We start from the raw sequence: 13955 nt of genomic DNA on the forward strand, positions 1-13955 counted from the left end.
AATTATAGAATTCAAAAAAGTTTAAGAACACAGATTTGTAAAAGAATAACTCTCTTTTATTAACCTTTAGAAAAAGCACTCAAACTAAAGGCTCTCAAATCTCTCTCTCTCAACTCATAAGTATTTGCAACAACTCTGCAACTCCTTATATGGAGAATGAATTAGCTAACTCCTAATTCCAATAGATAAACAAATTTCCTTTAGATAAATCCTAAATTTCCTTTTAGATAACTCCTAAATTTCCTTTTCTAATCCTAACCTTCTAGAAACACACTTTGATTAGAATTAGGAAATTTGCACTTCAAGTTTCTTTCAAACTTATTCCAACAAAAGGTCGATAGTTGTTAACGTTATCCCAAATCTTGTTGAGCTTTCCGTAGTATGATTCGACCGTCATACCTTGTTGTTTGCAGACCGCAAGATCAGCTTTCATCTTCTGGTTTCTCGGACCATTAGACACAGAGAAACGCTTGCGTATCTGATCCCATAAATCTTTTGCCACATCTCGATGTGAAATGTTCTTCAGCAGTTCTGGATCGATCGTCATTTTCATCCAAGAGACAAGCAGTGCATTAATAGTCAACCAATCTTCCAAATCTGGTGACTTTTCATTTGGTTGAGGAATGGTTCCATCAAGGAACCCGAATTTCTTTCTTGAGCGAAGTGCCGTTTTAAAACCATATGCCCATTCATCGTAATTGTTTGTCTTCAAGATTGGATGGGAGATCACAGCTCCCGAGTTGTCCGCCGCCGTTAAATCATATGGGGAAATCGTTCTTCTTACTTCAGCCACGGTTTGAGTTGGTTGTGGCTCAGTCATCTCTCTGTTTTGGTTTTATTGATTTTGGTTTTAATTGAAAAAAATGAGATCAGGCTCTTATACCATGAAGAAATCCTTGAGAGGAAGGAGGCGCAGAGTTGTGAAAGGGTTTTCTTATTGTATTTACTGAAGAATAGCGTACAATATATACTTAAGGAAGAGAACCTAATTGCCATAACTACAGAGTATATATGATTGACTAAATGAAAGGAAAGCTAATATCAAGAAGATCCGCAACAGATCAGATTCTGCAAGATCCAAAAATTCAGTTTCAGATGTTGGATACAAATTTATCCATTGAGTGTTGACTAAAACACGATCAAGGCAACACTCAATCACCTCAGACCTTCTGCGACCAACCCAACTGTAAGAGCCTTTGGCCTTGAGATCTTTCATATCACAAACACTCACCATTGTCTTAAAATCTTTAAAGCTTCCAGCAGTTCGTGTTTTACCTTCACGTTTCTCAGAAGACTCCAATATCTCATTAAAATCCCCGCACATCATCCATGGGCCCGTTCTAGAAATACCTAACCTTTGAAGACGTTCCTATAACAAATGTCTATTCTTTGGAACTGAATCTCCATAAATGCAAGACAAGACAAGTAGAAGTTAAATGACTTATATTCAATAGATAAATCCACAAGCCTTGCATCGGAGAAATTACAAAGAACAGAAAGACCACCACTTAGACCTACGGGAGAAACAATACAACTATCAGAAAAACCTAACAAAGCACCTATATCCCTAACATAGTCATCCGATTCTGTTTTGTTTCCACCAAGAACAACAAATTTGGAGAATACAATCTTTGTATCTCCTTGAGACGTCGAACTGTCAGGCGTTGTCCTAAGCTTAGACAGTTCAACACCTCAATTCTCATGGGACTGGTGGTGGATTAGGGCCCACCGCGCCTTTGAAATGGAGAGAAAAAGCGCCAGCCGCTTCCACGAGGTCCGGGTAGTCCGATTGGATCTTTAGAAGAGCATTACCATCATACAAAGTGTCGCCCTGCATACGCTTATCCACTGGAGATGTTTCAATCCTCAAACGCTTGTGAAGATGCCCTGCACTTATATGTTCCATTCCATCAACACAAACTTCAGCAGTAAAGTTTCTTTTACCTAGTTTTTTGGCTGACGCAGATCCCCCATCTGACTGGGAAATATCACTTTCAGAAAGAAAGGATTCATACTCCTTTAGAGGCTCATCGCCAAACCATCCTTCATCTTCAGAGGAGTCAACAGACGCCGCATTGTTATTCGGTGGTGAATTGGCCCTATCTGGAGTGGGTTCTGCAGCATCATCGTTCTGGTTATCATCATCGCATTGTGCAAGAAGGTTATTAATGAAGCGGCTTCGACGAACCACTTCCTCAAGTCCCAAACGAGGAATCATTGCTACCTCGTATGCTTCAAGCCCCAAAGCAGTTTCTCTATCCACGATTAATTAATGAAAGATCGTTTTGCACACACACAAAAAAAAAGGGACGAAATACTATTCTTAATGTGTAAAGTACAATGATTATTGTATATATATATATATATATATATATTTTGTATAGTTAATATCCAAATCTAAATCCGGCTGAATTTTGTGATGCAAGACAGAAAATTCATGTGGCCAAAACGATATTAACTAAAACAATAAATTTAATATAAATAAATAAACGTAGACCGTTTCTTTTGTCCACTCACCATCGTTCATGGAAAAAACCATCATCATCAACACTTACTCATGTAAATAAACGTTTTGGTGCAACAAGCATTGTGAAATACATGAAGGGATCCAAACTAATTTTCCCGGTAGAAAATAGAAAACCTTGGTGATGCAATATAAATTTTAATACAAATGCAAAAAGAGGAAGAAAAAAGTATGCCCCTAACTAACCTCATCATGAACATTAAATAACATGTGAAGAAAAACTTAAGACCAATCATGTGAACGTTCCTTTTTTGCGTTAACAATTAGTTGAACGTTTTACAAATTGGGAGTTATGAAAGTTTAATGTTATAATATATGTATGAGTCTCATCATTAAAACTCTAAGAAGAAAAGATTAGCGGATTCAATATCTTTTGACAACAAACAAAAAAAAAAGTGGATTCCATATCTTTTGTCAACAAAAAAAAAAAAAAAAAGTGGATTCTGTATGCACCAAAATTTGCGATCACTTATATATAAATAAATATGTAGGTTAAATTGTTGTGTACAAAATTAAAGGGGAAGTAGCTAGAGTGAGAAAAGTGCACATAAGATACGTGAGTCTCCTACTCCTAGTGTTCTTACAACAGATAACATGCCTCTATGCAATAACTCCTCCTGCGATATCGCCGTGGCCGTTGCTCTCCTCTTTACTGGTGCTCTATACATCTGCTTCTCTTCACGTCTGATTTCGGACCCTATCGCCGATCTCCAACGCAGTGTCAACAATCAGGTAAGTTGATATTCATAATATATTGGAAACTAGAGTAAAATATATATAGGAGATGGATATTAATACTCAAGTGGTGACAGAGAAGAACAAAGTTTCCGGTGGACGAGCTAGAGGCAGCGTTGGACAGGGCAGCGGCAGGAAACAACAAGACGGTGATAATAGCGATGGTGAACAAAGCGTACGTGGAGGATGTTGGAGTTGAGAGGACAATGATGGATCTGTTCTTGGAGAGTTTCTGGCAAGGAGAAGGGACTCTGCCATTGCTGGACCATCTTCTGATGGTGGCAGCTGATCAGACGGCCTACGATCGTTGTCGTTACAGGAGGCTCCATTGCTACAAGATGGAGACCGATGGTGTTGACTTGGAAGGAGAGAAAGTGTACATGTCAAAAGATTTCATTGAGATGATGTGGCGTAGGACTCGGTTGCTTCTAGACGTCCTACGCCGTGGCTACCATATAATTTTCACGGTTAGTTGTCACGGTTATACATAAAACACCAAACACACTTTCGTTATTAGGGTTTGGGACGTGATGTGTGGCTAATTTTGTCAGGACACGGACGTGATGTGGCTAAGGAACCCCTTCTCTCGGTTAAGCAACAATGGTAGCTTGGATATACAGATAAGCGTGGACGGAGGACACGCGATCAACACGGGCTTCTACCACGTCCGTTCCAACAACAGGACTATCAATCTCTTTCAGAAATGGTACGACATGAGACTAACTTCAAAGGGGATGAAGGAACAAGACGTCCTCAAGAAGTTACTCCACTCGGGCTACTTCGACCAGCTCGGTCTCGCTGTTGGCTTCCTCAAGACCACTTTCTTTAGCGGCTTTTGCGAAGACAGCACTGACATGGGAGCTGTTACCACCGTCCATGCCAACTGCTGCGTGCATATCCCTGCCAAGATCTCTGATCTCACCCTTGTTCTTCGTGACTGGAAAAGCTACAAAGCCTCACATGTCAATACTAAGTGGAGCCCTCATGTTAATTGTCGTCGTTCATGGAAAGACACCCACTATACCCCAAAGCACTGACCCTCTTCTCGTTTGTGCTAATGAGATTGATATATACAATTATACAAACAACACAATTAATTAATTAAGTGCACCTCTTGATGGTTTCTGTTTCTTGCCCTCCAATCAAAGATTAATCCTAGGCTCCTAGCTAGCTAGCTAGAGGCAAACGCACCATATTCTACTCGTGCTACAAAAACATTGTTTTTATAGCTTTTACGTGTTTCACAAGCTCCATTTGTTCATTGCACTTCTTTCCTTTGAGAAGATAGTTCTGGCAGCTGTTAACCATTTGCCTTTTTTGTTTTTTTTTCAATGTAAAATAAGAAGATATCAAGTTATTTAGATTTCCCAAACTTTTACAAAAGCTGCACTTGTTGTAACGGTTTGATGAATAAAATTTTACATTTAATCAAAAAAAAAAAAAAACTAACAAGAGTTAAAATTTCATGTCCAAAAGTTGCTTATCGACATTTTAAATTGAAAATGTAAAATGGTATTTCTCGTGTAATGCAGCCAATTCCACTCTCGTTGCACAACAGGTGTGACACTTCTGATATTTATTTTTTCGCTCAAATGTTGTTTCACTTCACATCATTTGTCTTAACCGAAATAGTTTCAAACATTTTGCCTCTGTTTAATTATGTACGGATCTTTAAACATGTTCCTTTTTCACTATACAACAAGCAAAAGAAAAAACCAAGCTACGAAAATTTTAACAAGAGTACTAATGTCGTGTACTCGTTTAGACGATGATGGAGACGGCGGAGAACGATCAGGCTGTTGTGAAGGAGCTACGGACGTTATAGTTTCAAGAGGGCAATGGAAGCTACAACGGCTCGGGCGAGCGATTCTGTACAGACCATTGCTTGCAAGTAAGTAGATGTCCTTCTTGTTGTCTTCTCCAAAGGAGAACACAAAGCCAAGAGGTGGAAATGAAGAGGAAGGCTCTGTTTCAGATGAGCAAAAGATTGGCGAATCCGAGGCACATTGTATGGGAATACGAGAGCTCGTGAAGTCTCCACTACCTACCGGAGTTTCTACTCCACCGAAAATAACTCCGGCGTATAAGTCTGCAAAGAGATACCTAAAAAGACAAAACAGAGGAATTGTTCTTCATTTTACAATATTGGTTTTGATAGATAAAAGAGAAGTGGAAAGAGAGAACGTACGTTCCATACAAGCACGGATCAGTAGAGGAACGATAAAAGTATCCTCCGGTTATTGATGCAGATCTTTCTTTCTGGTTTATTTCTGAATGATTGTACCACATAACCGGGAAGATCGGATTTTCAATCTTTGTTGATGAGTTGCTGAGTTTAGAGGGCTTAAACGGTAAAGGTCCCTCGTAGTAATGCCAACCATAGTTTCCTCCTTTAGTGATCATATCCACTTCTTCATAATTGTCCTGCAAACTCAACATGTAAAGAAAAGTTTATTGCCTCTTTTTGATCAATAATCTGAAGAGAAAATGTAAGAAAATGTTAGTACCTCTCCAACATCGGCACACAGGAAATAAGAAGGCCTATGTGAGTCAAAACTACAACGCCATGGATTTCTGACTCCCATGGCCCATATTTCAGGAAGCAGATTCTTATCTTGAGAAAACGGATTGTCCTTTGGTATAGAATAGTTTCCCCATAGATGTAACTCGCTAATCGCTTTTGCATCTGATAAAGAAAGAGAAACAAGAACCATTGTTCATGCATGTTTTCCTTGTGAAGATATAGCTACTTCTACTGTATTAGCATGTATTACCTGGAGCATTATTCACATCGAATCTCATGATCTTCCCCAGCAATGATTTCTTGTTCTGTGCAAAGTTGTGTGGATCTCCTTTGCTTCCACCATCACCCATCATGAAATACAAGTACCCATCTTTTGGTCCGAACAAGATTTGTCCACCGTGATGCGTTGTAAAAGGAAGACCCATTGTAAAGATTCGTCTTACCTCCACCGGTTTAACATAAGTCCCTGAAAAAACACATCAAGAACGTCTCAGCAAGAACATCCAATATAAGGAGAAAACACAAAAACGAAGGTAATACCATTAGAGAAGAACTCTGAGATGACACTATGGTATTGACATGGGCTTGCTCCACTATCAGAATCTAGCTTTGCAGGGTCACAGTCAACATCTGAGTTGCACGCGCATCTGCCAGCACATTCTGGCCACTTAAGTTTATCGCAGTTGAAAGAAACAAAGAATCTACCGTTTTTCAAGAAGTTTGGATGGAAAGCTAATCCTAGCAGTCCAAGCTCAGCATCAAAGTGCACTTCTTGAGTAATATCAAGAAACAGGTTAGTTTCGTCTATCTTCAAGATTTCTCCAGATCCTTCAGGTGGAATACTCACCGAGTATATTTTCCCGGCTTGATCAGACAGAAACACGCGGTTAGAACCATCGGGATGTGGTACCATGTTAAGATAAGAACCATTAGCAAGCTTCTCAAGGCATATGCCTGAAGGAGATGGACCGGTAACTTTTGAAACGTTAAAGGAGACCGCCTGGCCATTGAAGCACACAGAGGATTCTTCTGAAGCTCCACCAAAGACCTTGCAGAAGTCATTGCTTGATTTCCATATTTTAGAGATTGTGGAGTTGACATTACTACTGCTGCCTCCATCTCCAGCTTGAGATGCAAAAGGAGTGTTGGTTACAGAGAGATTCTGACATTCGTTCCAAAATCTGTCGCAGAAATCAGTTTCGGCTAGCGATTGTGTTGACTTATTAGAAGAAACTGTGGAGTTGCAGAGCGCAGGAACTTGTCTAGATACTGACTCAACACGGAAAAGCTCTGCTGCGAAAGGATCACACTTCTGCAACCATAAATAATCAAGTGATAGCTAGAGAGGTTTTGAAAAAACAAGAACAGAACAGCTTTATGTTTCTTGTAAACAGGCCTTACCGAGCAAAGTAACGATTTGAGAAGCGGAGAACAGTTCTTAGATACATTGATTACTTGAAACTGTCTCTGCAACTCCAAGTCCTCCTTGGAGTTACAGCATACACTTCCATTGAATTGACAAAAAGCGAGTGGTTGCTTCAGATTAAACGGTGCAGCTGACAAAGCAGTTCCAAAAAATCAGAAAAAGAAACGGCAAAGAACACAACAAAGTCACCAATCTAATCTCATGAGAAAAATAGAAAACAGAGAGGTACCTACTCAAATCATTACATAATGGATGTGACAAAGATTCTTTAGCAAGAAACAGCACAAGGTAAGAAAGCAAGACTGATCCTGAAGACAGAAAACCCATTTTTTTCCTTTCTAACAATTAAGAACTGATTGTTTTGAGTCTTCTGTAATATTTTTAGGATCTACCCCAACGCATGAAATAAACCTATAGATTGAATTGAAAACAATCTGAAAAAAAACAAAAAACAAAAACTCACAGAGTTCTCTCTACAGATTCCCACAGAAATGGAACTCTTACCAAGAAATCAAAGAGAAGACCATAGCTCCAGACAAGAACTGATAATATTCTTATAAATTAATGAAGACTTTTTTTTTTCAGTTGAACCAGAAAGACAACTAGCAGAATCTTTAATAAAAATCTAATATACAAATTGGTTTGAACTTTGAACCAATTAAATAATACAGAATGAATAAATAAATAAACTGTTGGGACTGATAAAAGATGCCAAAACAATCTTGATTTCAGACCTCTGTCTTACTCTAAACCTTGAAAACCAAGAACAGAACATTATCATAATTTGAAGTAATAAGTAATTAATTTATTCCAAGAAGGTGATTAAGGATTTACTTTAGCGCCAAAGAGATTCGCAACAAATTTACCAAAACCCTTAATTTCAGAATCTTCACATCCCAAATCAAATCAGATACTCCTAAAACGCACCGTGTTACCTCGCACAAAAACACTGCCGAACTAAAACGCACCGTGTTACTTCACACAAAAACACTGCCGAACTAAAACGCTGCGTCTCATCAGAGCTTTCCAGCAGAAATTTGAGATAACACGGTGTGTTTTAGAGTTTTGTCATGTGCATTGATTGGCGACAACCAAACGGTGTCGTTTTTCTGTGTTTTCGTCTTATGTATAATAAAAGTTATTAAATATTAATTATTAAAAAAAAAACAAATATCACAAAATCCAGATAATCTTTATTTTGGTTAAATCAAACGAGAAGTAACTTAACGATAAAATTTGTATATAACCTAATTAATATATAGGTGATCTCAAATTATAATTTAAAATATATATATTTTTAATTACTTTGAATAAACTAGCTAATAAACTTTAGATGGAAAATAATTTGTATATTTTTTTAGCTTATTCATTTTTTTTTTAAAAATATAATATTTGATTAAAAACAAAAGATGAAAAAATACGTTTATGATCACTAACAAATAACAACATAATTTTTTTTCATAAACATCTCATCAAATTAGTCTTAATACAAAATTACCACTAAATTAGAAATGGCTCTTGCCATAATCAATTTGTTGAAAGAACATTTGTATAACAAAATATAAATTTACAAGCAATGTTAGTTATATTTTTTTTCTTTGAACATCTAAGAACTTTCATTAAAGAAGAAATTCGTTAAGGCAGTACACCGTCACATAGTGACTGTTTTGCGATGGAGTCAGCCAATGCATTGGCTGCTCGAGGGATATGATCAAAAGAAACATTAAGGAAACATGTAGATAGCACAGAGATATCATGAGTGATTCCTATGATTTCTTTGATTTGTCACTGTTTTTTTTAATTGTGTTGATGAAGACTTGAGAATCTGATTGTAGATGTTTAGCCTAGGACTATATTTAAATATTAGTTATATTTTTTAATGTTTTTTATGAATGAAAAAAAAATAAACGCAAATTTCAAATTATAGTGTAATATATTTTGTAAAAAATAAGTTTTTATAAGTAATTTATTAAAATTAGACCCTACACCAATGTTTCCCAATCCATAACATAATTGATAACACGACCTTGTATGTCAAACCGACTTTGTGGTGTTAATCTTGATCGTAAAAATCCACCTGGTCATATCTTGACCGTCAATCTCATTTAATAGCTGATCTATAAATAGTGCTTCCCCTCTCGTTCGCTCCAAGTCCAACTATAATTTGAGGATTTGTTTTTTCTGATCTGAAGAGTTTAGGGTTTTCTGCGTTCTTCGTGTTTCAGTTACGTGTACGATGTTTCAGAGATTTCCAAACGAGTCCTCTTCGTTCTACACCAAATTATACCAGATTGTTGATGATCCTTCGTTCAATCGAATCATCTCTTGGGGCAAAAACAACAACAGTTTCATCGTTTGGGATGTTGAAGGGTTTCGCAGAAGGATCCTTCCCATGTTCGCAGAGTTTGGTAGGGATTTCTCGAAGTTTGAGTCCGAGCTTTTCATTCATGGCTTTAGAAGAATCGGGCAATATGAGTTTGGACATGAAGATTTCGTGAGAGGTGTACCTGAGCTTTTGATGAAGAAGATGTCGGTGAAATCTAGGACTGAGGGGATGGAGAAATTTGAAGCTAAACTCAAACCAAGACGAATTATATTCAAACCAAAGAAAGCTATAGCCAAAGAGGAAGTAGCCAAAGTGGAGGATCTCTTTCAACAATTACAAATTTGAAGTCATCTCAGTCTTTTATGTGTATCTATAGTTTAGTGGTAAAGCGATTTAAGTTTATTTTCAGAAACGGTATATGTTTATCTAACCTCTGGTTTTATGTTTTGATCTATTGCCAAGAGATGTTTCTTACTTCTTGTGTAGATTGTCCATGATGCAAAACTTTAAAGTTTAAGTTAACATGATTCTCTTGATGTCAATAGGAAAGAGCTTGTTGGAGCTTAATTTCCATCTTTGGTTTAATTTAATTCAGATGTCATTAACTTCTTTTTTTTTCTTTTTTGTGGGGTTTATTCTTAAGTTTTTTTTTGGCTTGTGATTGTTGTTGTGCCTCTGATTTGTTATAGTTTTTTCCACTCTCACTTTCCTTGTTGTATTATTTGTACTCAAGAGAATTGTAAGGGTTCGAGTTCCTCACGGTCACTGGTTAGATTTATAAAATTTTGTCCGGATTATTTTTGTCAAAAACGTAGTGTCATCTACAATATGTCAAATATCTCGCAAGCTACTATTATTAGATGATTGTGTTAACTTCGAAGGCTATGGTGAATTAACTCGTTCCATACGTTTTAGGGTTTGGTTATGTTTGGTGTCGACGATACGAGGTCGTTTTGATTTTGGACATAAACACAAACAAAAATAACCTAGAACCATTATTATTAATTAATAATGCAAAATCTATATCAAACCGACTTTCTAGTGTTAATCTTGACCGTAGAAATCTACCTGGTCATATCTTGACCGTAAATTTCAATTTATAGCTGATCTTTTAAATAATGCTCCCACTTCTTCGCTGGATCCTACTATAATAATAATTTGGGGTTTGTTTTTTTTTTTTTTTCAGATCCGAAGAGTTTAGGACTTTCTCCTCTCTTTCTCTAGATTTCGATTTGAAAAGCGGTTTCCCTAACCGAAGATCTCAGGTTTGCTTCTACTTCCTACAGCAAATAGGACGGTGTCTTCATTAGTTTTGAGTTTATTGTCGATATTTGTCTTCCTTATTTCGCACGTTTCACCTAAGAAACTAGGGTTTCACCACGGATAAGGATTATGAATTCTTTTATTCGATGTGTACATTCGTTGTAGCTATCTAGTTCTCTCTTCTTCTTTTTGTTTTTATTTTGTTATCGTAATTAGGGTTTCATTTCAAGTGTTTAGGATGGTTCACTCTTTTCCAAGTGGGTTGCCAACATTCTACATAAGATTATATCAGATTGTGGATGACCCTTCGTCGGATGCAATCATCTCTTGGAGCAAAAGCAACAACAGTTTCATCGTTTGGGATCTAGAAAATCTTTTCGGAGAGATTCTTTCGAAATCCGTAGAATTTGGCAGAAATCTCCTACAATTTATTTCTAAGCTTCAGTCTTATGGCTTTAAAAAAGTCATGGGGGCTGATCCATTAGAATATGGACACGACGGTTTTGTGAGAGGTCAACCTCAGCTTTTGAAGAAAGTTTGGATGGACAGGAAGAAGAGATTAGCTCCAAAGAGAGCTAAAGCAAAAGTAAGGAAAGCTAGAGCTAAAGTAGAGCATCTCTTGCAAGATTTACGAATTTGAAATCACAGAAAATCATCTTTTTTGTAGCTAATTGCATCAGTTATCTCCTCTACATAGGCAACAAAAGTAGGAACTCTTTTATCTTTGATCGTTAACTACTGTAGCAATTTTTCAATCTCAACGTGATAAACTGATATCCTCAAATGGATCACAACACATTCATGGATATTGGAAAATGCCAAGAATAATTTTTATCAACTAAGAAAACATCTTGTTATTAACATTATATATAAACAAGCATTAAGCCATAAGATACCTCTGAACAATAGACAAGAGAGAGAGAGTTACATTCAATAATTCAAGGTTATCTCCGTATTAATTATGCTGCTTTTAAACAAGTCCTGTCCCTATATTGAGATTTATATTTGTTTTTGATGAATCGTTACCCACTGAAAAAGGTACAATCTTAACCTCTTAACATATACTAAGAAAACATTTCTTAACATTATATATAAACAAAGCTGAACGATAGACAAGAGAAAGCGACTTTAGCCTCGTATAGTACAACATATAAAACCATACATTTTTCGAAATAAAAATAGAATAAAATATGCTTAAAATTTTTTTTTTTTACCTCCCCTTTAGACTTTACTATAATTAAAATTCATTAGTTTATTACAACATGGATTGGTTCTAAAAAGAAACCACAAGGGTCAGGAAGTAGAAGACTCGAAAATAGAGATTTCTATTACGACTGTGAATGGAAAGAACCTAGAGGTTGATGATAGCTTGAACACGATCGACCTCAAGATCCATGGACCAACCCGTTGGTTCTTCGTCTCGGTTCGGAACCAGATCTGGATTCGGATCCAAGGCATCCATGCAGATTTATGTATCAACCTTTGAGCTGGGAACATTCAACTTTATGGTGGAGAGGACGGAGACCATTGAAAACGTCATGCCCAAGATCCGTCATGGTGAATCGGAATTAGTGGGGTTAAAGACGTTTTCGGACCAAGAGTTTCTCTAAGGCCTCTCCTCTATAAGTGGAGCATATAGGCGAGAGAAATGGTGAGCACGCATAAATCTTAAGACCAAGACAAAGAAATAAGTGAGTTTATTTTTTTTCCCAGTAGATTAAAAAGAAACTGGAAGATATAAGAACATGTTAGCCTTATTAGAAATTGGGAAATAGGGGTGTAATGTACCTTCCTGCACGCATCACAACATTCTAGTCTACTGGAAACCTATTAAGGCAATGTAATGGATATTTGCAGTATTCAGGGAAAACTGCTCAAAGTGAGTCAAGAGTGAAGCACACTGCAGTCTTTATTAAAAAGAAAAGAAGAAAAAAGATTCATTGGAATTCAGAGATGACATAAACAATAGTTTAAAAGTATAAGGAAACAATAAAATACCAGGATTAAGAAGACTGGAGTTTCAGACATGGACCGAAGCAGCATATAAGACGTTAACACTGTATGAGCGAGGATGCAGTTTCAAAACAGCACCAGACCATTCAATCTTACCCCAGATCTCGCCTCCCTCGCGCCTCTCCACGGAAATCTCGGCAGACCAAAGCTCCAAATGCTTAGGATGTTCAAGCTGCACGCTCCAGAAGATGACAATATTCCCAGCAGAGTTGCTGCTGAGACTGCTGATTTCATAATTTATATCGATTGGTTTACTGTACAGTGCATCCAAGGCCCCATGGTAGTACAGTCTCGAACCAGAAAGAGAATTTTTCAGGTCTTCCTCCAGGCCTTTCACTTCTTTCCAATCAAACTCATCATCTGGCTCACACCAAAGTATTCTCCGGCGACTTTACTTTTGCACAGAGAATTTTGTCTGAATTAGTATTTTTGAAGTCGTTTCTGTTTATTTATTAAAAAGTAAATTTAGATTGAAGCTAACTACTTTACTTTTTTAAAAAAAAAATAATTTTCATTAAAAATAAAATATTCTTTTTACTGAATAAATAATTAAAAATATTAAGTTTATATTACTCTCTAATATGATAGATGTTTTTTTAAAAAAATTGTTTCAAAATATTAAATATTCTCTTGTTAGAAATATAATTTTCAATTTATTGAATAATGTTTGATAGATAATTTGATCATTTTTTATAATTCGTTATTTAGTTGAATTGCATTTAATTATACTAATAATTTTTTATATCTTAAAGATCATAATATCTTTTTAGAGTGATTCTCAAGCTCTGACATTTTATACGTTTCCAGACAATACTCTGACTATTTCTTCACTTTCTCTCTATGGCGGTTTCTAAACCGTAGAGCATTTCCACCAACAAACTCCTCTTTGACTTATTTTTTCACCGCAAAAGGTCCATCACCACTCAAAGGCCCGAGTCGATATCATCTTTTTTAGAAACGCTCGGCCCACTGTCCTTCACTTGTTTTCTGATCTCTTTATGCTTCCCGATTAGCCACTTAATGGTTTTTTTGGTTGTTTTCTGATTTAAATGTTAGAGAGCTTTTGGAAAACATACCCCTATCGTGTTTTCCAGAATTTCACGTATTTCTCAGTTTGGCAGGAGACTTGCCCCGCTGAAAATTA

General features: G+C 36.6%; 4 protein-coding genes across 4 annotated transcripts; 2 read left to right on the forward strand and 2 right to left on the reverse strand.

Annotated features, from left to right (window-relative positions):
• Nucleotides 1-1500: 1500 nt before the first annotated feature.
• On the reverse strand, nucleotides 1501-2284 carry LOC112088585. Its single transcript, XM_024159000.1, has 2 exons — nucleotides 1945-2284; nucleotides 1501-1848 (listed from the first exon to the last, which is right to left on the reverse strand). Exons 1-2 carry the CDS (start codon nucleotides 2216-2218, stop codon nucleotides 1700-1702), a joined length of 423 nt encoding a protein of 140 aa, XP_024014768.1. The 5' UTR covers nucleotides 2219-2284; the 3' UTR covers nucleotides 1501-1699.
• Nucleotides 2285-2983: 699 nt separating this feature from the next.
• LOC18022487 (uncharacterized protein At1g28695) lies at nucleotides 2984-4616 on the forward strand. The gene is made up of 3 exons (XM_006405504.2): nucleotides 2984-3256; nucleotides 3337-3726; nucleotides 3811-4616. The coding sequence occupies exons 1-3, from the start codon at nucleotides 3119-3121 to the stop codon at nucleotides 4294-4296; spliced, it is 1014 nt and encodes a 337-aa protein (XP_006405567.1). The 5' UTR covers nucleotides 2984-3118; the 3' UTR covers nucleotides 4297-4616.
• Nucleotides 4617-4950: 334 nt separating this feature from the next.
• Nucleotides 4951-7536, reverse strand: LOC18022488 (HIPL1 protein). Its single transcript, XM_006405505.2, has 7 exons — nucleotides 7443-7536; nucleotides 7185-7339; nucleotides 6324-7095; nucleotides 6034-6249; nucleotides 5767-5945; nucleotides 5448-5683; nucleotides 4951-5362 (listed from the first exon to the last, which is right to left on the reverse strand). The coding sequence occupies exons 1-7, from the start codon at nucleotides 7534-7536 to the stop codon at nucleotides 4951-4953; spliced, it is 2064 nt and encodes a 687-aa protein (XP_006405568.1).
• Nucleotides 7537-9445: 1909 nt separating this feature from the next.
• LOC18022489 (heat stress transcription factor C-1a) lies at nucleotides 9446-9880 on the forward strand. The gene has a single exon (XM_006405506.1). The coding sequence runs from the start codon at nucleotides 9446-9448 to the stop codon at nucleotides 9878-9880; it is 435 nt and encodes a 144-aa protein (XP_006405569.1).
• The last annotated feature ends 4075 nt before the right edge of the window (nucleotides 9881-13955 follow it).

Source organism: Eutrema salsugineum, unplaced genomic scaffold (assembly GCF_000478725.1).
Source record: "Eutrema salsugineum unplaced genomic scaffold, Eutsalg1_0 scaffold_14, whole genome shotgun sequence".
NCBI lineage: Eukaryota > Viridiplantae > Streptophyta > Magnoliopsida > Brassicales > Brassicaceae > Eutrema > Eutrema salsugineum.